This window comes from Patagioenas fasciata, chromosome 16 (genome assembly GCF_037038585.1).
Source record: "Patagioenas fasciata isolate bPatFas1 chromosome 16, bPatFas1.hap1, whole genome shotgun sequence".
In the NCBI taxonomy this organism is placed as follows: Eukaryota; Metazoa; Chordata; class Aves; order Columbiformes; family Columbidae; genus Patagioenas; species Patagioenas fasciata.
The window spans coordinates 11,911,316-11,930,672 of NC_092535.1; the positions used below are offsets into that span (position 1 = coordinate 11,911,316).

General features: G+C 41.8%; 1 protein-coding gene across 4 annotated transcripts in view; it reads right to left on the reverse strand.

Moving 5' to 3' along the window:
* Positions 1–8,005: 8,005 nt before the first annotated feature.
* Positions 8,006–19,357, reverse strand: part of ZNF217 (zinc finger protein 217) — a 28,048-nt gene continuing 16,696 nt past the window's right edge. For all 4 annotated transcript variants that reach the window (XM_065849718.2, XM_065849721.2, XM_065849719.2 and 1 more), the window contains exons 3-6: positions 17,375–17,500; positions 14,945–16,537; positions 11,101–11,229; positions 8,006–10,140 (exon numbers count right to left, since the gene is read on the reverse strand). In XM_065849718.2, the coding sequence (XP_065705790.2) occupies positions 11,120–11,229; positions 14,945–16,537; positions 17,375–17,500 (1,829 nt within the window). In that variant the 3' untranslated portion in view covers positions 8,006–10,140; positions 11,101–11,119. The remainder of the gene's footprint in view (positions 10,141–11,100; positions 11,230–14,944; positions 16,538–17,374; positions 17,501–19,357) is intronic.

The window sequence follows — 19,357 nt, forward strand, 5'->3', positions numbered from 1 at the left end:
TTTTCGTGTGGGTTTTTCTCTTCATTCTTTATTTTTTTTTCCCTTTCTTTCTCTGCAGAGAAAGAAAAAGCCTGACCTGGTGAGGCTGTGGGAGTCACAGAACCACAGGAATGCGCCTGTTTCAGTGAAAATCGCAAACCATTCCTAGCAGCCTCTTCCCTTAGATAACAGTCACTTAAAATAAGAAAACAAATCTGACTACAGCACCCTGCATTTGTTTCTACAGATCTTCTCCTTCCCCCGGTCGGGCTCCCCTGGCCACGCCGTGCTGGGGTTATTTATGGTGTAATCTCCAGCGAGGCACCGGCTGCTGTCACACAAATTCAAGGCTCGCGAGCCATAAAGCAGCCATGATTGAGACACCAACCACCCCGCTCCCCGGCTGCACCCCAGACAGATGCCTCTGCTCAACACGTCCCCTTAACATCCCTGTGTCACACACCCCGGTGCGGAGCGCACCCCCGAGCAGCCCCCATGGGTTGTTTATTGCCTAGGAGTCAAAGCTCTCCATGGCAGAGATCCCCAAGACTTGTACTCATTAATGGGTACAGCATCACCTGTTAGCCGTATTTAATTGCTGCCGCTCCTCCTCATGGCGATAAACGTACGACGAGCGGCAGGACCCATCTGCAGTACGGCAGCCAAGGGCTGCGCATCCTTCCCACGCTGCTGCCGGCCAAATAGAATAGAATGGGATGGGATACGATAGGATAAGATGATGATGGGATGGGATGGGATGGGATGGGATGGGATGGGATGGGATGGGATGGGACAAGACAGGACAGGACAGAATAGAATAGAATAGAATAGAAGTTGGAAAATACCCTCAGGATCTTTGAGTCCAACCAACAACCTCACTCTAGTACTAAACCGTGTTCCTAAGAACCTCATCTAAGCATCTTTTAAACCCCTCCAGAGATGGTGACTCCACCAGTGCCCTGGGCAGCCTGTTCCAATGCCCAACAGCCCTTTCCGTGAAGAATTTTTTTCTAATATCCAATCTGAACCTCCCCTGGCACAACTTGGAGGGGAGGGAAGAGCTGGATGTGCCCCCCCACCCCACCATTGCCCCTCTCCTTGGATTTCCTCCAAATCTCATGCTTTGCCTAAGTTCCCATGGGGGTGTTCCAGCCTGGCAGGGAGCACAGGGGACACCAGGGCAGCACCGCCGGGTCGCCTCCAGCTGCCCACCCCAGCACCCAAAGCCCGAATTGGTAAAAGGGTCCGCACCCTCCTCACCCCAACACTCACTCCTTGGTGTGACCTCCCCACACCCACTGCTGACCTGCACGAGCCACCTTCAACTTCTACACATTGAGTAGTTCGTTAGCAAATACACTTGCAAGACGGTGCCTTGGATCCTGCAATGCTTTTTTAAGTGATTTTTTTTTTTCCTTTTAAAGGAATCTATTGCACACATATCAAGAAACCCCTCTAGGGTAAAATAAAAAATATATATAGATGGCTAAAATAACAAATGAATCATAAAACTTAGAGATGGAAAAGGACTATTAGATCATCCAATTTATCTTGCTGTCTGCCAATACAGGTTTGCTCCCCGCAGACCTCTCCCCAGGGCTTTGTCTGGCCTTTCTGACTTCACTCCAGCACGCAGGGTCCTCTGCCACCTTCCTGGGAAGAACAGTTAACGGTTCAGGCATGTTTTATAGGTCTGGGGCTAAATCCTGGTCTGAAGGGACTCTCACCTGCAAGGTGCACAGGTATTGACCCCCCAATACTTTAATGACTGGGCAGGATGGGGCACCTGCCCGTGCTGCAGCGTTCCCGTCCCGCTGGAGATGCCGACCCAGCCGCAGGCAGCTCTCAGCAGGCTTAGAGCCTGCTCTAATTTATTCCAACGGTTTGAACTTGCATCTCTTTTTTTTTTAATTATTGGTGATACACTGCAACAGAAGAACAAACAAACAAATAAAATCAACCCTTCAGCTTCTCAGATGGATGTTTTGGCTACAGGGCAACTTTGAAAGCTGGTTCAATTGTTTTTGCTTTCATTTTTTTTTTTTTTTTTGCTGCTCCTTAAAACTGTCTTGATTTAATAAAAGTTAAATGTTTTCATAGGAAAATCAGGCTGGGTGGTTTGTGATTCTTTTATGTACAACACGAACATTACATTATTCAACAATTCAGGAATAAATTTAATTCTGTCTACCTTAGCTGAATGTTTTACGACTTAAATAGCTGGTCTGACAGTGAAGTCCAGGTACTGAGGAGAGATGGATTCGCTCCAGAAGGGCACTAAGGTCGTGGTGCAAAGGATTTCAGGTGGGACATGGCCGAGTGTGTGGGAGGCAGGAGAGCAGAGCCCCGGAGCAAGGGCTGGGTTTACCATGGGATTGTCAGACCCACCTTCTGAGACACCACAAAATGGGAAGGAACCGCAGTTTGCTCTGAAATTTAAAAGCACAAAAGTGCCACCCAAGCTGGGCATCCTTTACAGACAGCTCCATTCTTAGTCCTGGTCCCCTCCACGGGTGAGGGGCTGGGGACATTTCCCTGTGGGGCCATCGCACACGCTCGGGCACGCACTGAGTTCCCCAGCAGTTCCAGCGCCCCGAGGTCCCGAGCCAGCCGGCACAGCCGCTTCAGAGGTTTATGTCGCTCAGGGCAGTTTATTAGGCAGATTTATGGTCAGGAAAACAAAAGTTTAGAGGAACAAAAGGCAACCCTACATACCCTCAGCATCTGTTCCTGGCTCACACCGACTCCTCAGCCCCAGCTCACAGGCAAATCTGGAGCAAATCGAGCTTTTAAGTGGGCTCCAGAGCTCAGGCTGTCCTCACAGAAAGAGAAGTAACAAAGTATCACAAGAAAAACAATCTGAAACAGGGTACAAAAGTTCAGGCTGTATTAAGTTGCTCCTCACTACTGAGAAAATCTTTCCTTGTTCACGGGAAGGAGTCAGGGTCCTGAGTATGATGATGATGGAGATCCTCCCAGGATGCAGCACAGACAGCCTGGCTGCCAGGCAATGAGCTGGGAGCCCCATTCTCCTCCATCCATCAGCTCACATGGAGAGCAGGGGTGTGCTGGTGTCACTGGGAGTGTGCTGGTGTCACCAGGGGTGTGTTGGTGTCACTGGGAGTGTGCTGGTGTCACCAGGGGTGTGCTGGTGTCACTGGGAGTGTGCTGGTGTCACTGGGAGTGTGCTGGTGTCACCAGGGGTGTGCTGGTGTCAGTGGGAGTGTGCTGGTGTCACCGGGAGTGTACTGGACCAGGCTTTTATCATGGCAGGTAGAATCATAGAATCATTTTGGTTGGAAGACACCCTTAAGATCATCGAGCTCAGCCATAACCTAAATCTGGCACTAAAACATGTCCCTAAGACCCTCATTTCTGCACCTTTTAAACCCCTCCAGGGATGGTGAGTGCATCACTTCCCCGGGCAGCCTGTTCCAGCGCTTCACAACCCTTTCCGTGAATACATTTTTCCTAACATCCCCTCTGAACCCCCCTGTGCAACTTGTGGCCATTTCCTCTTGTCCTATCCCTTGGTACTCAGGAGAAGAGACCAGCACCCTCCATGCTCCAACCTCCTTTCAGGTGGTTGAAGAGAGGGAGAAGATCTCCCCTCAGCCTCCTCCAACCAACCAACCGCACCAAAGACACAGCACGATTGAGGCCACGTGTACACAGGGACTGAAAGGGGCCCTGCTTGTGATGATCAGCAGCGCACCGCTAATTCCGTTTGCTTGTTTTCCCAAACTAACTAACGAAATGTCAATAGCTCTGGATAAACTCATTCCAGCATACACTCAGGTTAAATTAACAAAATGAGAAGCCCCTGAGCTTAGGAAAAGAGCAATAATGCTAGGTTAGAGAAGGGGGAAATCACATTTTTTATATAAAAAGTCCATCTGTAAGCAATTGTGCTAATGCTTTAAAGATGATCAGCTCAGGCTTTTGGAGTCAAACAGGAAAACAACCAAAATTCTTATTGGGAAAGAAATTTTTCAACCTGAAAGCAGATTCTGTCAAAATGTCAAAGGCCCAGATTTAGGTTCTGCCATAATGAGACTTTTACAAGACCAAATTTGAATAGAAACGTTGAGTTCAATTACCTTTTACCCTTCAGTAACTGTTGCAGAGGGAAGAGGAAAAGAAATACAAACCCAGATATCATGCTGAAGGTAAATCAAAAAGAACCAGAAATTAAGAAGTGCCAAATCTCACCCTTATCCGACTTTCTGGAACACACGGAGCGACTGCACGACACTATCGCTGGGAAGGTGTTAAAGTTTTATTTGCACTAAAGTTTAACAAAAAAATTGGTCCTGGAAAATCTGTTGTCTGGGCAATAAAGATAACTGAAGCGCTCATGTAACTGAGAACAGAAACCCGCAAGCAGATGCACTAAATACCTTGTGCTGGGGAGTTTCTGGAGCTTTTGGAAGAACAGAGGAGGAAAAAATGCAAGTTGGGTGAAAACATATTTCTGAATTAATTCTATTTCACTCAGTTGTTCTGACCTTTTCTTTTCCTGAACAACTTATGCTTAACTTTGACATTAAAATTTCATTTGGTTTGCTCAGAATGACTTTATTTAGCAATGTTTAATTAGAGTTTTGAACCTATACATGTCTTAAAAATTCAGAAATACCCTAAACTGAAATAACATGACAAAATGTGAACTACTCTTTTTTTAATTGAAAAGAAGAGGGATCTTTTTTTCTTTAAGTGAAAACAATTACCTGATTTTCCCGAATTTTCAGAAAGGCAGACGCCTGTTGTTTCCTCGCTTCATACGGGTCCCACTTGTTCCAGCAAACCGCACCGAGGATGGAGGGATGAAATTGCGGGAAGGTTCCTTGCCAGTAATTATTCAACAGGATGAAAAATCAGTAATTAGGTCATGACTTTCACAGAGGATTAATGCAAACATTTCATATGTGTAAAATGAATTTTAAATGCCAAAGCTTTCCGTAATTATTTATTAGGCCAGATCTGCTCATGCAAATAGTTTTGTACCTAAGATTTCACACAGAGAAGTGCCTGTCTCAGTGATGTGCGCCACATTGTAAAATGCATCATTTAATTAATCAGAAAATCTTGAGCAGTCAAAAATAATGGTAGCCAGCAGCTAAACTGCACACTAAATCTGCTCTATAGCAACACATTTCAGCAAATATTGATAGGGTGAGAAGAGAAAACCGGAGATAACGTTTCTGTATCTACAGATTTCCCGTGGTTCATCTCACTCGCCGGTGAAGTTTCCTGGTTATGCTGTGATTTCTGCTACACAGATTATTTAAACAGGCCGACATCTGCATGTATGCTTCATTCTGGGCCCGCTCTGTGTTTTATTTTTATCTGCTTTATGCAATCGCTAATTAATTTAGGAATCTAAAGCAAACTTGCCCGTCAGACGCAGCTCCTGCAGCGCCGGTTCCTGGCCCTCTCCTGGGCTCGTATCGCCATCTAATGCCGAACACACCGCAGCTCTCGCCAGGGGGAGGGAACGCGATGATGCTGTGATGCCTTTTCTGCAACATCTCCTGATCGCAGAGCTGCTGGAGCCACCTTGTTGTCCACCCGGGAGCTTCCACTGTCAAGTGGAGCAGTCGTGACTTTCTAGGAGCGGAGGGAACAAACAGCCTTTCCTTCCCTTACAGAAGCTGAGGCTTTTGTGAAGCCTTAAAAAACAGAACAGATTAACTCCTCCAGCTCAGCCTGGAAGCCAACAGCAATGGTATTCTGCACGTAGGGAGCCACCGTTAACCTCAGTGGAAACAGAGAGGAAACTTCTGAAAAGGGAGCAGCACCGTCGAAACCCACAGCCCCCCAGTTCCGAGCTTCTGCAGAAAGACCAGAGCGAAGTACATCATTACTTTGTGTTCATACGAACGTACACAGAAGCAACGTGAAGCTGCTGTATCTGCCCTAAGCAGGTCAGGTTCAGTTCAACCAGAGCCAATAAGAAAATCAAGAATCGATGACCTGGGAAGGTACCGCACCTTTGCATTTGACGCTTTCCAGAAGAGGTGACACACTTGCAGATCCGGGCTCAGAACAGGGGCCGACACAGCAATAAGGGTTCAAAAAGACAGAATTTCTTGTTTTGAGCAGGCTGCTGTCTCATCCACAAACAGCTACTGATTTTTGGCAATATTTCACATATGAGCCATTACTGGACCCAGCATCTATCAATAATGAACTCCACACTAAATAAAACTGTGTATCATGTAACTGCCCCTTGTTACAGACAACAACTCATGGGAAAATGGGCACTCCGGCAATTAGCACATGGTTACTCCATCTGCACAGTTACACATGGTAATCATGCTGCGGCATGTTTGGAAATGCCAGATCTCATTTTCTCCAGTAATCCTAAATCACATGAATATCTTCTGTAGGAACTACTACTTTAGATGTTATGAATTAATATTAAGATGAAATTGAATTAAATGTACTGATTTTAATGTCATGAATGCACTCATAACTATTTTTTCCCCTGAGAACCATCTGCAATTTAGAGACTTGCTAATCCTAATTAAACGCACTTTTCTTAAGTGTGTGCAAATGAACAGAGAAATCTGCTCAGTAACGCACTCGCATATTTTTCTCTTTCACAAAGGGGAAGAAACTGTTTTGTGATTCAATATTAGTTCTTTGTAAGAGAAAATGAGTGTTGCTTCTTCATAATTTCAAGACAGTCCGTAGTCTTACCATGGGGGGAAGATCCCTCAAGTGAGTGTTTCTAACACCGAACAGTTACAGTCACAGTAAAGCTGTATTTCAGTCACACCTTCCAGTGGTTTTGGTGACTCTCCAAGTCCTCGGATACCCTGCATGGAGACAACAGCCAGGTCCCGATGGAAGCAGCGATCACTGGGCTTGGTTGGCAGGAGCGGGTAGAAACCAGAGCAGCCCATCTCACCAGCCCTCCAACCAGAGCTGCCTGACCAACACCAAGAGCAAAACCCCACCATTTTCATTTACCAGCTCCATTTCTGTCAGGTTTTTCTTTTGGTTCCAGCCTCTCTCCCTTCTCAACCTTTCAATTAACTCAACTTAGGCTGGGAATAGCATTTATCCCAAATGAATGCAGTGGGAAGGTTTCACAGTATTAATGGATCTCACAACTGAGAAACCAATTATATGGCAAAACAGATACGGTAGCACTGAAAAAACAAACACCTCCAAGATCCCACACTGTTTGAAGACGCCAGAGACTTGAAGCCAAAGAGACTTCTCAGCCTTTGGCTGAATATTCTTGGGCTGGTTCCACATCATTAACACCTCCCTCACTCACATCAGGCGGCGAGGTTTGCCCTTTAATTTGACTTTTGACAGCTCGCACCCGTCACAGATCAGTCTGGCTCCCACTTTGACTTTTTGCTCCCCAACAGCACTTTTATATTGTCAATAAAGTAATTAATCTACTTCTACAAACCTTCTCATGGTAACAAGCACCAGCCTAGAGCAGGAACCAAAAGCTTCACCTGTGATGCCCATGAGGTTGTGGTCACTCGCTTGTGTGGATTTACACAAGCCTTCTCTAGCTCTCTTCCAACCTCACCATCTAGTGTTGGGATATGGTCAGGGGTGTTGGCGAGGTCTGACACCTCAGCTGAGTTCCAAGAACACATCAGGCCTAGAAATCTTTCACAGCAGTTTAAGCTTTAAACAAACCCTGAAACCTCACGAAAATTAAAGAAAAAATCCACACTCTCCTCCTAATTTCTTATCACCAGAAAGAATGCATACAATAACTCAACTCCCTTTCTTGAAGGAAAATAATGGAAAGAAGAAACAAAAGGTTTCTTTGGTATTGCAAGTTTTCCTCTTAAGCTTCATGGACTGGTTTTCTGGGAAGTTACTCTGTATTTTCACATCGAGCAGCTGAACGCAGCACGAATTTGGTTTTGTTACTGCAGGTTCTCCTCCTCCCCCCCTCCTCCAGTGCTGTGAGGATGATGAGAGGTCAAGCGAACATGAAATTCCAGGAAAGTCATTTTAAGCCCTAAAAGCAAGACACAGAAACCAGTTTTGCAAAACACCAAGTCTATATTTACATCCACATGTAATAATATACTCAACTAAAGTGAAATACATTATAAATTAAATGAGTAATGTGTGCCTACTGCTTGACAACTTCCGGTTTCAACAATTAAAATAAAAGAAAATGGAATGAAATAAATACATTAAAAAAAAAAAAAAATCAACAATTTGTACCTCTATATATGCACTGTTATTTCCAAAGAAACATACAAAACCAGTAGTATCCCAATAGTTAATACTGATGGGCAAAGTGTATTCTGAAGTACAGGGCTGTGCTGCCATGAAACAGTCTTCATGTCCACTTTTCCATTCCAGCCCCAAGATACCTACCAAAAAAGGCCTTGAGGGAAACTGTACCAGCATGAAGGGAGATTAAAAACAAGTTTTAGGTCTGTTTGCCCACCCCCCCAAACAAAAATAATCTTAAAAACCAGCCCCGTACATTTGATTCAGAGAACCCCGTAAGGTACACAGATGATAGTTACAGCATGCATTCTATAAGACTCATTGAAAGATCACGCAAAAAAATAGATCAACCATTTTCCAAGTGAATTCATCTTCAAAAAATAGGCTATAAAAGTGCAAAACTAGGAAAACAAAAATCTAGATTATGTACATATGGCTCAGCTTATGAACAGGAAAAAAGGTAAATAGTGTACAATTTCCTGATACACAGCACTTCATTACATCGCCAGTTTACAGAGACATTAAAAATAGGTCCCATATACAGGAACTAAGACATACAACTGGAACATCTCAAGTTGCATAAGGAAAAAACAAGAGTTTCTAGGTTTTGCTATTTTACATTTGCTGTAGGAGGGAAGAGAGCAAAATGAACAGTGCAAATTTTTCATTTTTTTGTTCTACTAAAAATATATGGAAGTCAAAGCCAGGTACAGAAGAAATTAACTCTTAACTACGGCTTTATGAGAAGCAACTAGGAATGCGAGTCAAAATACGCAACAATTCTGCTTTACTGGCTGGCAACTGGCCATCTTCCCTTTACTGAACCCAAACTGCATGTGCATTAGAAAGAATTCTTGCTGTCTTCACAGAAAAATAAAAGGAGACACTCTCCCATTAACAGGTTATTTCTCACTTTTAAACACCCAGTAGATGCTAAAACTCGACATCAAGAAGCTTCCAAGCACAGTCAAGCAGGCTACACCACAGCCACATCCCTTTCGAAGTCTGTAGATCCCATACTCGTATTGCAAGTCTCTTTGTTTGTGACTTTACAGTTTGGACAAAGGTGCAAAGTAAGTTTTCCTCTAAATGTAACTGTATTGAGTTTAGTATAAAACTAAACATTTAGACTAGTATCATTTCCCACGCAAGTCCCAGGAATTTTCTGCTGTCAAAGTTTGCATGTCGGTAGAGATGTTTGTTTAAAAGGTTTCTCTGAAGAACAGCAACAAAGGCCAAGAGAAGAATCCAACCATATTTCAGGAACGCCACACTGAAATCCAAATGTCAAGTATTGCCTCATCCTTGCACTTAAAAATATGCTGGAAACAGCCCCAGGGAACCAGATCCCTCCAACACATCATGGTCCTAACGCACACAAGGCGGATCAGCAGAATGTCAGCACCGTTGCTTTGATGTTCACAACATTTACAAACCGGACACTTTCAGACAAGTTTATTTGGAAGTTGGTTTAAAAAACTAACATAGTTCAACAGAAAAAAAATAAACACAGATGAGAAACTTTCACCTTTATGAAAAAAGGGGCATTAAGCCAACAGGATTTCAACTTCAGTATCTATAAGTTTACCTGAGGTGCAATGACTATAAATTCTTTCAAAGACAAACTCTTCAGCAGCGCTCAAGTATGTAAAAATATAATTCCTACCTAATATTTGGTCAATTAATTCTAATGAAAAATACTCAAAAGTCAATGTCAAGATATACATTCTCCACATGTCTTCATAATATCCAATTGTTTAGACTACTTTTTATGGCTATTTGGTACAAAATGTTAACAGAACCAGTATTATAAAACTGTAGTGTTTTTGTATACAGTACAATCACAGCTTAGTTCAGTAGCTTTCACCATTCCTTTTTCTTCCAGGGATGAACTGCAGGTAGAACTCCATAAAACATGCACTTGTGTCCTTAGACCTAGGGGAAAAAAGGGGAAAAAACTGTTTTGTGATATACAAGTATAAAATAGTACAACACATTTATTTTGTTGTGAGGAGCATCTTTAAAACATAAAACTAATTCCTTCCACATCCTTGCATAAGTGTATTTAGAAACTGATATTGCAATATAAGGTCTGGGTCTTCTATTTGCCAAACAAAAGCTGGCAATCAAGTCTACTTTTGAAAATACTCAAGCCCCAAGTAGAAATACAGCCAGGAAATTGAGTTAGCTTAAAAAAAGCAGAACTATACAAAATATGCTTAGTATGGGGACAATAACAGCAGTAAGATTAGAAGAATATCAAGAAATAAAGCATTTTAGAAGCTGTCAGCTAGACGCGAGATAGCTCTGCTCCCCAGATACGTAAAATCTTCCCATAAAATAGTGCACACTGGTCCAGGTGCTACAGCGTTCAAGACTTATCTCCTTAAATTGGAATGAGGAAAATTATCTGTAGCTCTGGGTTTGAAAAAAGCACCCAGACGTATGTATTTATTTATAGTCTTACAGAACACTTATCTCCTTAGCAGCTAAGAATGTTGCAAACACAATGGGGTGGTTAAGTTCTGAGATACAGCAAGAGAACTGAGGAGCTGAAGCACAGGAATTCACAACAGCAGGGTCATTCTTTTCACTTGACCTGTTTCCCCGAGAGGCAACACCCACCCCACAGTCAAACAAAGGAAAAACTATTTGGAACAACCTCTCCAGTACACACACTGTCAGGGAGCTATAGGGAACCCCTTACTTCCCTATATGCGCTATTCAAAACAACTGCTACACCAGTATTTGGTTCACTTCGTAAGGAGGGGTTTGTATTTTCAGCTCTTTCGCTTCAGACTTTCATAACCTCTCATCATGCTACACAGCAACCTTTGATGTTACCAGTACACAATGCAACATTTAAGTAACAATACGTTCAAAAGGTTTCTTTACCGTTTCTTGAAGCAAATGATTAATTCTTCTTGTCACTTGGTCGAAAGTGCGTGTTAGCAATGAAGCTTTCGTAACTTCGCTTTTGTAGCCCGCTGCTAGATAAGTGTTGGTACGACACTGATCTCTTTCCTGACAAAAATAAGTTTAGGGTTAGAATTATTTCTTGCTAATCTAATTGGTCAACATTCAGTTGTGAGCAGCTCTACATCAGCATCCAGAACCCCACAACACCACAAACCATCTCGAGAGCAGGGCCCAAGACAAGGTATCCCTACTCCTATTAAAAGATTATACATAATTCAGTATCCAGAACTAATATAAGAGGAATGACAAAACTAATTTAGCAACTTTGTTCTAAGCTGTATAAATGTGATGTCTGTTTCTCCAGATTTCACCCATTTTATTTACAAAAAAAAGCAAAGTCTTTGCTTAACTCATCATACAGCAGGCTCCACTTTAAGAAGGCTTAAGTGCAGCAACACATTCTATAGCATAATGCCTACGATCTGTTTTCTGTTTGAAAATGGATTTTTTTTGAATATGAGTACTGGAGAGGAAAAACCAGGTACACTACATTATTGCCATCACGGATCGTATGGCAACTGCGACACTTCCAAGTGTTATGTACATTTACTTGAAGACCTTTGTTAAGCAACTTTCAGCCTAGTACACAGGTAATTTCATGTTTATCTGAGACCATTAATTCAGATTTATACATGTGAAATCAATGCCTATTCCATACTAAGTCTTATTAGCTTAAGCAAGCCGTCAAACACACTTCATAAAATTAAGAAAAAAAGTCAAGAATCATTACTCCCACGGGATACAAAAAGCCCAACTGCCATCCATATTCCATGAAAGTTTTAAATGCAGCACTGAAAAAACCCCAGCAAGCTATAATTAAATTAAAATGGCAAAGCTAAATTAAAATTTCAATGGAATCTACGAAGCCATTGGAGTGTGTCATGAGCAATTGTCTTTAATTTGCAGCCTCTGCCAGATCAATCAGCCAACAGGTTATCCCTGATAGCACGTTGCCATTGCAAAGGCAACTAATTTGAAAATAACACAAACTGAGTGGTTTCAGAATGTTTCTGTCTCTTCGGGGCAACGCAGAATGGCAGAGCTTACAAGCAATAAGGGAAGGCATCATGCTTTAATCAAGTTTGCCAAGTGGAACATATTCTCATGACAACTTGATCCAGCATTTAACATGCGACGTAACATGTTCATAGGACCTAAATAATGCTGCCACGAGGCACGCAGGGCCTTAAAAAAAGGTTTTGACATCGTGTTTTATAATATCATCAGAGTTCACTAAAAACACTACAGAAACCTGCCATCTACACCTGCAGCACTTCGCACGTGGTATCTTCCACAATACAGCTCTGAGGAGCTGCAGCTCTTAGACAAACAGTTGTACTTCAGCTTTTTAACAACAACAAAAAAGAAGTTGCCGAAACCTTCATCTTCACATTAAACCTCTAACACTGAGAAGTTTGCCTGTCTGCTATTCTCCACCCTCTCAAACAACTATCAAGGTTCGGGTTAGGTACTTCTGAGCAGAACGGTTGGAAGACTAGGAAATCAGCCTTAAAAGCCCACATTTTATTGCATAGGGCTTGTATTGAAGTGGCTACGAAAACCCACAGAGAGGGTCTTGTTTCACCAATCTTTCCAATGTAGGCAACGGCTATAAAAAGTTGCTTCTCTTGCTCTGAGACAGAACTGTGTAACGAACTATGAAATCCTTATTTCCATGACAACAATACCGTCGAATTAGTTGCAGCCATAGTTTTTAGAGCTCTAAATAACAAGAAACAGTAGAAAGTTCTTGACTACAGGCTACTGTCTCCAGGCTGGTACCAAAGAACAACAATAACCTACCACAGATATGTTTCTGGCAGACAGGTGGAGCTTTCAAAAGAACAAGGTGGATTCCAGTGAAGTCATTGTTTAAAAATAGTTGTGCATTCAGTGCTACTTCTGTAAAAGCTAACCTCGCTAAAACTACTGGTAAAATAAGAGAATTGGCCTGTCCCGAACATATGGTAATGCTGGAAAGGAGCCAGGCACTGCCCACCTCTTGTCCTTGGGGCACAGACCACCCCTGTCTATCTGCAAGACTTCTGAACTTGCCCCTTCCTGTTTGCAGGAAAACGATGAGTGTTTTATACAACATCAAGAGCATTCCCTCAAACTCCTGAATGTTCTATCTGCTCAACAGATAACAACTCCATGAAGCACAAGTCCTCAATCGGTGCGAATTAACATAGTTCAGTGCTTAAGGACAGTCTTGTCATCCACCAAATGCTGAGAATACAGAAGAAGCTCTCAGCTGCTATCAACCATTAATTTAAATAATTTTTAAGAAAAGTCTTGCAATGCACTGCAAATTCCACAACTGCATGAATGATTTCTGTGCTCAGAAAAAACCCTGTATTCCGTTCTCTCAGATCACTAGGAATCAAAAGACAGCAACAACATTTGTCCTTCTGCCTGTCCCTCTGCATTCTATGCATAACCTAGTGCCCACTTCACATTCCTCAGAGCGATTCATGGTACACAGACCACGCTCTTCATGAAACTAGGAATTAATTTCACAACAATTTCAGTGAGTGAACTGTAATGCTGGCTTTTCCTTCATCCACTTCCTACCCAGATTGGACATGGAACTGCAACACTCTCCTTCATCCTTCCACAACCCACCGCACAAGCCTGAATATTTATGAAACTCACAACCTTAACACAAGCAAACAAAAGACAGACCAGAGTTAGTGAATACATTTTTTTGCCATATAACTAAGTGCAGATTTAGTATTTTGCAGTTCGCTCTGACCTAAGGTAACATACCCCTGGCTTGTTCTGAACACAGACGACTTCAGAAGAATAATCTTACTGCTTCCAGAGAATGGGGGTATTCACAGAGCTCAGGAACTTAGCAGAGACTTTAAGACTACACAGCACACACTCACACTATTCATTTTTATAATAGGATCTTCATTTCAAAATTCAAAGTCCTGTATTTATAGCCAAGTCCATCCTGACCTCAGCTCAAAGTCATAAATACCATCTTCTACAAATAGTCAGACAACTGCTTAAATATCACCCACCACCTTTTAATCTTGGCCTCCTGCTAAGTTTTGAAGAGGTTGACTAAGAACAAAACATAAAAAGCATGTATTTCATAAAAGTAATGAAGTTTGCCAAAACCTTTATCTCCACTAGGCGCAGAATTTTCCACAAACCTTTACTACTTACTGCAATGAGACACCATAATTAGAATAGCAGAAATACGTTTTCTTGATTTAACAAAGTTTTCTGTTCCTACTAAAAACTAAACATTATAAAAACCCATTAAAGTACACAGGTATAATATTTAAATTATAGTTTTGTGATTTGTAGCACATCCTTTTCTGCAATTGAAGAGAACAATTGTACATGACAGCGCTTTTTCTTGTGTAAGAGCTTTTATTAATATTCCAGATGGTCCAAGGCTTCTTGTATATTAAGCAGAAAGGCTCACTCCGTATCCTGGATTAGTTGGCACGTCTGGAGTGCTCTGATGAGCAAACAATACATGTTTGCTATCAGAGATCCATGGCAGGGGGGAGGAGGGAACTTGAAGAACTTTAAATCCCTCTTTAAAATTCAGACCTTACATGCCTAATTCCCCAAACCAGGAGTTTGCTGAACCTGGATTTTAAATTTAAAATCCAAGCATTGACTGGATGGTGAAATGCTAAGTACAGCTTACTTTTCTCTGTTTGAAGGTGGCTACACATTTCCTTCACCCTTCCTTTATAATGGTGTGAGACATTTAACTAGGAAGGAGATACGGTACCTTCTACTGTAGAGCTGGTTACTTGGCCATTGCTAGATCCACAAGAACTGTAAAGTGATCCAGAGCTGTACGGCTCATAAGGTTTAAGAACAGTCAATACATTAGGAGGATCAACATCATCTGAATTCAGAAGCCCTTGTTTGGTTGGCAAAACAGAGGATGCAGGTTTGGTGCGAGAACATTCCTGAGGTAGCAGATTTGCATATCTGTTTGCAACACGAAATCTGCTCATTTCGTATCTTCTGTAATTAGCCACTGGAGAGTCAATATGTTCGATAGCTAACAGATTAGGTTTCATTCGTTTTGAGGATGTTTCACCATAGTCTAGATTTACATTGCTCACAGGTTTACTGCAAACATAGTCTCTTCCTCGATGACAAGACCAGGTAGATTCATTTAGGTGAGAGTCGAGAGCCTCATTCAAACCGCTGTTTACTACACCAGACTGAGACACCGGGACACTTGGAGCTTTTACTTTAGATTCAGACCTTTTTACTCTGTCCAATACTGGAGAGATACTGGAACTGGAGTGCATTTCTTGCTGAGGTTGTCTATAATTATTTGCCTGAGCTCCAATATTACTTGGCTGTTTATGAAACTTGAGGTTACTTGGGGTTGTGCTGCTTGAGTCAGTCACTGAAAAGAGAGGGACTTTGTTCTGTGGAGGGTGACACTGTTTAGCTTTCCCTGTTTGCAACAGTTTCTGCTGTATAGACGGGGAAGCCTTAGTTTTTTTAGAATTGAAAGACAGAGGAAGCACGTCTTTACCAAGCAGAGCCGGAGGGCATCCAGTGCGTCTGGCTTTAGCTAGAGCCTTGCTTCTACAGCCATTTTTGTTAACGGTGTCAGGATTGTATTTGTGCATCAGCCTCTGGTGCATCATTAGGACTTCTGGGTAAAACGTTCTGTAAGTACAAAACGGGCAGGTGCAGGGTGCTAGGAGGCCTCTGGTTGAAATCACGGAACATTCTTGCGAAGTCCCAACAGACAAGTTCAAGGGCCTTTCTTGAGAGTCCACCATAGGTTTGCGTTTGTAGTTTTCAGTGCACTCTCGTGCATCATTCACATTTTTTCCATCCTTTAAAGCGCAAACGTATTGGACATCGTCTCCCTCTGATGCCACAAAATCCTGTCTCTCTCTTTTATGAGGAACGCTGGGCCGAGCTTCCTTTGTTTCCTTCCCAGCCTTTAGCTTTTCCGGGTAAGGAGTGGACACATTCTCATGTATTTGATTTGAATTGTTACGAACAGAATCTTTGTTCAGTTCCCTAGAATTCTTTTTCATTTTTAAAAGGACTGTGCTGCCTATTGCATTGTTCAAGGACAGAACTTCCTTTTGCTGCTTGTTAGGTGGGCAGCTCTGAGCATCTTTGGCACAATCAAAAAGCCTCTTTGAATTTTTGGTTTCTTGAGCACCATCAGCAGCCAGCAAGAGCTCCGTCTCCTGACTCTGTAACGAAACTTTGCTGACACTTTTCACATCTGCTGCACTATCAGCTTGCTTGTCCTTGTGATGTCTCTCTAAATGATACCTCAGTGAAGTTTTCTGTGCTGCCGCATACTCACAGAATTCACATTTGTATGGTTTTTCACCTGAAACACAGTTTTATCAGTAAATAAGTTTCATGCAATTTGAGAGTCTTGAATACTATTTAAAGACAAGGGATTAAATACCGTAGACCACAATAGAGCAAAATAGATTTTTCTTTCCCCTTCCACACACTCATCTAAATCATTTAAAAACTACATCTTACTGCTTTTACTAACTACAGTGACATCTTCTGGCTACAATGAAGATATTTTCCACACGTTGGCTATGTATGGAGATGGTAGCTGACAATATGTTTGGCAGAGATAAGCAGCATAGTTGTAGGTCAACTACAACAATTTGTAGCCCTTGATCATACCACAAGTATGCTGTTCAACAACCCAAATGTTACAGTTCATCTATAAATAGAGTTGTTTTAAAAGAAACGGGGACATACCCTAACAGGAGTAGAAAGAGTTTGCCTGGCTATGGAAAACACAAAGTTGAACTGAAAAACAGACACAGCCTTTCCCCAGGTAGCAGCAACTGGCAGACTATCAACTTAATAGCTGGGAAACAAGGCTTTAAAAACAACAAGAACAAAAACAACCAAAGAAACCCCACTTTTTGCTAGACTGCTAGAAGCAGAAAGAACTGAAGTTTTAAAATAATTGTATTCTTAACAGTACTTAATGTAATTAGCCCAATTCAAAAAATATTTACACTAATGTAAACAATGTCTTTTAAGGAATTCCAGTTAGATCTTTCTAGCATCAAACTATGCTCTCGCTGCTATCAATATTTTAAAGGCAACTTCTGTTTTTCTTCAGCAAAACCAAACATTCCATCCAACTGGATTCAGCAGTTTTCCTTCCCCTCCCACAAAGGTGAAGCCCATTTACCTGTATGAGTTCTGAGATGAATATTGAGGTAATAATTTGAGCGAAAATACTTTCCACAATAGCTGCATTCTCTGGAGGCTCCAAGGTTTTTAACTTTTGCTCTTTCCAAAACATCTTCATTTTTATCTTTGGGAGAAAATATAGCTATATTATGAAGAGCAAATGCAAATTTGGAGTCTCATTTAAAGCTATTACTATCATAACTGTCTTTTTCAAGGAAAAACACAGAATGACAAACTGTTGTCAACTACAGTCTACAAGCATCTTTTGTTCTGTACTGCTGCACACTTAGCAATCAAAGAGCACAAGAGTTAAAAAGGTTCCTGTCTGTGGCAAGTAACACTGTGGTTAGTGACTGTAATGAAGAAGCCCCAGAGAACAAACAAGATGCAAACTAGTTTTCAAAGGAAAGAAAAAAAATAACTTTACCAACCGACAGCAACTTGATAGAGAATGGCCCATCTCAAAAATCCACACAGGTCAAAAACTGTATTCTTTTATTAAAGGGAGTGCTCAAATTAATAAGTGTGAGCAATGATGATTCAGACTGCAAACCTGCTCTGCGCACCACGGCAAAACACAGGAAGGGGTTTGGGGAAGGAAGGCAGGGAGGAAGAGAGATTTTCTTCTTAATTGTGATAATATTATTTTTGTGTTAATCAATGGAGTGCCGCGCCTGCATAACAACATCCTTACATCTAATGTGTAATCTTCTTTCACTAGAAGCATTAATGCTTAAGCTTTGACAAATATGGGAGTAGGAAAGTGACAGTTGCTAGTTCTGTGAAAGGTATTCAAAGTACAAATTCACAGATTAAAAACTGGCTCCACTCAAGTGTAATCTGTGGTAGTTTCCACTGGAGGGCGGCAAGTACAGCAGAATGTGTAACAAGGAAGGGGAGGAAGTTTCCACACATTACACCATTCAAATCAACACGATTTCTCTGGCAGGTTGCATTGAAAAAAAACATCAAGACGACTTCAGTAAAATATCCAAGTCAAAGCTGACTCGGAAGCTCCCGTGGGAAGAGAAGAAAGGACACGTTTAGCCTGACTAAGATGTTAGATACATAACAGCTTAAAACAGTTCTCTGAAGATCCTGTGTGCTGGAAAGCTTCTGCACGGGAAATGCGAAGTACGGCTAAAGTACGGCTAAGACAAGCCGTAGCTGTTTTAAGCAAACAGATAATGTCTCAATAAGCGTGACTCAGCATCTCACAACGAAAGCTGCTGTAGTTCAGGGTAAGACACTAAGAAGCAGAACAAGCAAGTTAACATTAGGTAATAATTCCATTCCTTTGTTGCTGAAGGCAAAAATAAAGGGCTGCACATTACCAGAAATGGAAAAGTCAGTTGTGTGTGCCAGGACATTCTGTACGTTGTGTCTTTCCTAGAGATTGTGCAAGTGTCTGTTCTCTAAATGCAGACTCAAGGCATGTCACACACAAATGTGCTAGATTAGCTATAAGACTTCTTCCTACTCCTTTTTGTCCCCAGACATACAATCTTTTTCAATTAAGGAATCATTCAGTATCACTTGTTTTTTTTCTAAAACACTGTGAGATGCAGAATTAATCCTGGGTAACATGCAGATTGAGCCTACCTACTCTGACAAAGAGAACTGTTAGGAACCCTTCAAGGAAGGGAGTTAAATATACACATCTTACATACATGATGTCCACATATTAATAGCCTGCATGCATGTCAAAGAATCATTTAGGTTGGAAAAAGACCTTTAAGATCATTAAGTCCAGCTGTTACCTCACACTGCCAAGTCCGCCACCCAACCATGTCCCTAAGCCATGTCCTTACACGAATAATTTAAAATTGCTGCTTCTGACATGTAGGCTTTCGAGTTAAATACCGTTCAAACGAAACATCAAACCTGCAGTTTGATAGAAGTCCGGAATTGTTCTTTACTTCTCAGGATCTTAACAACTGCCAGTATCAAGCACTGGCTATTTTCTGCCCTTTCTTAAAAG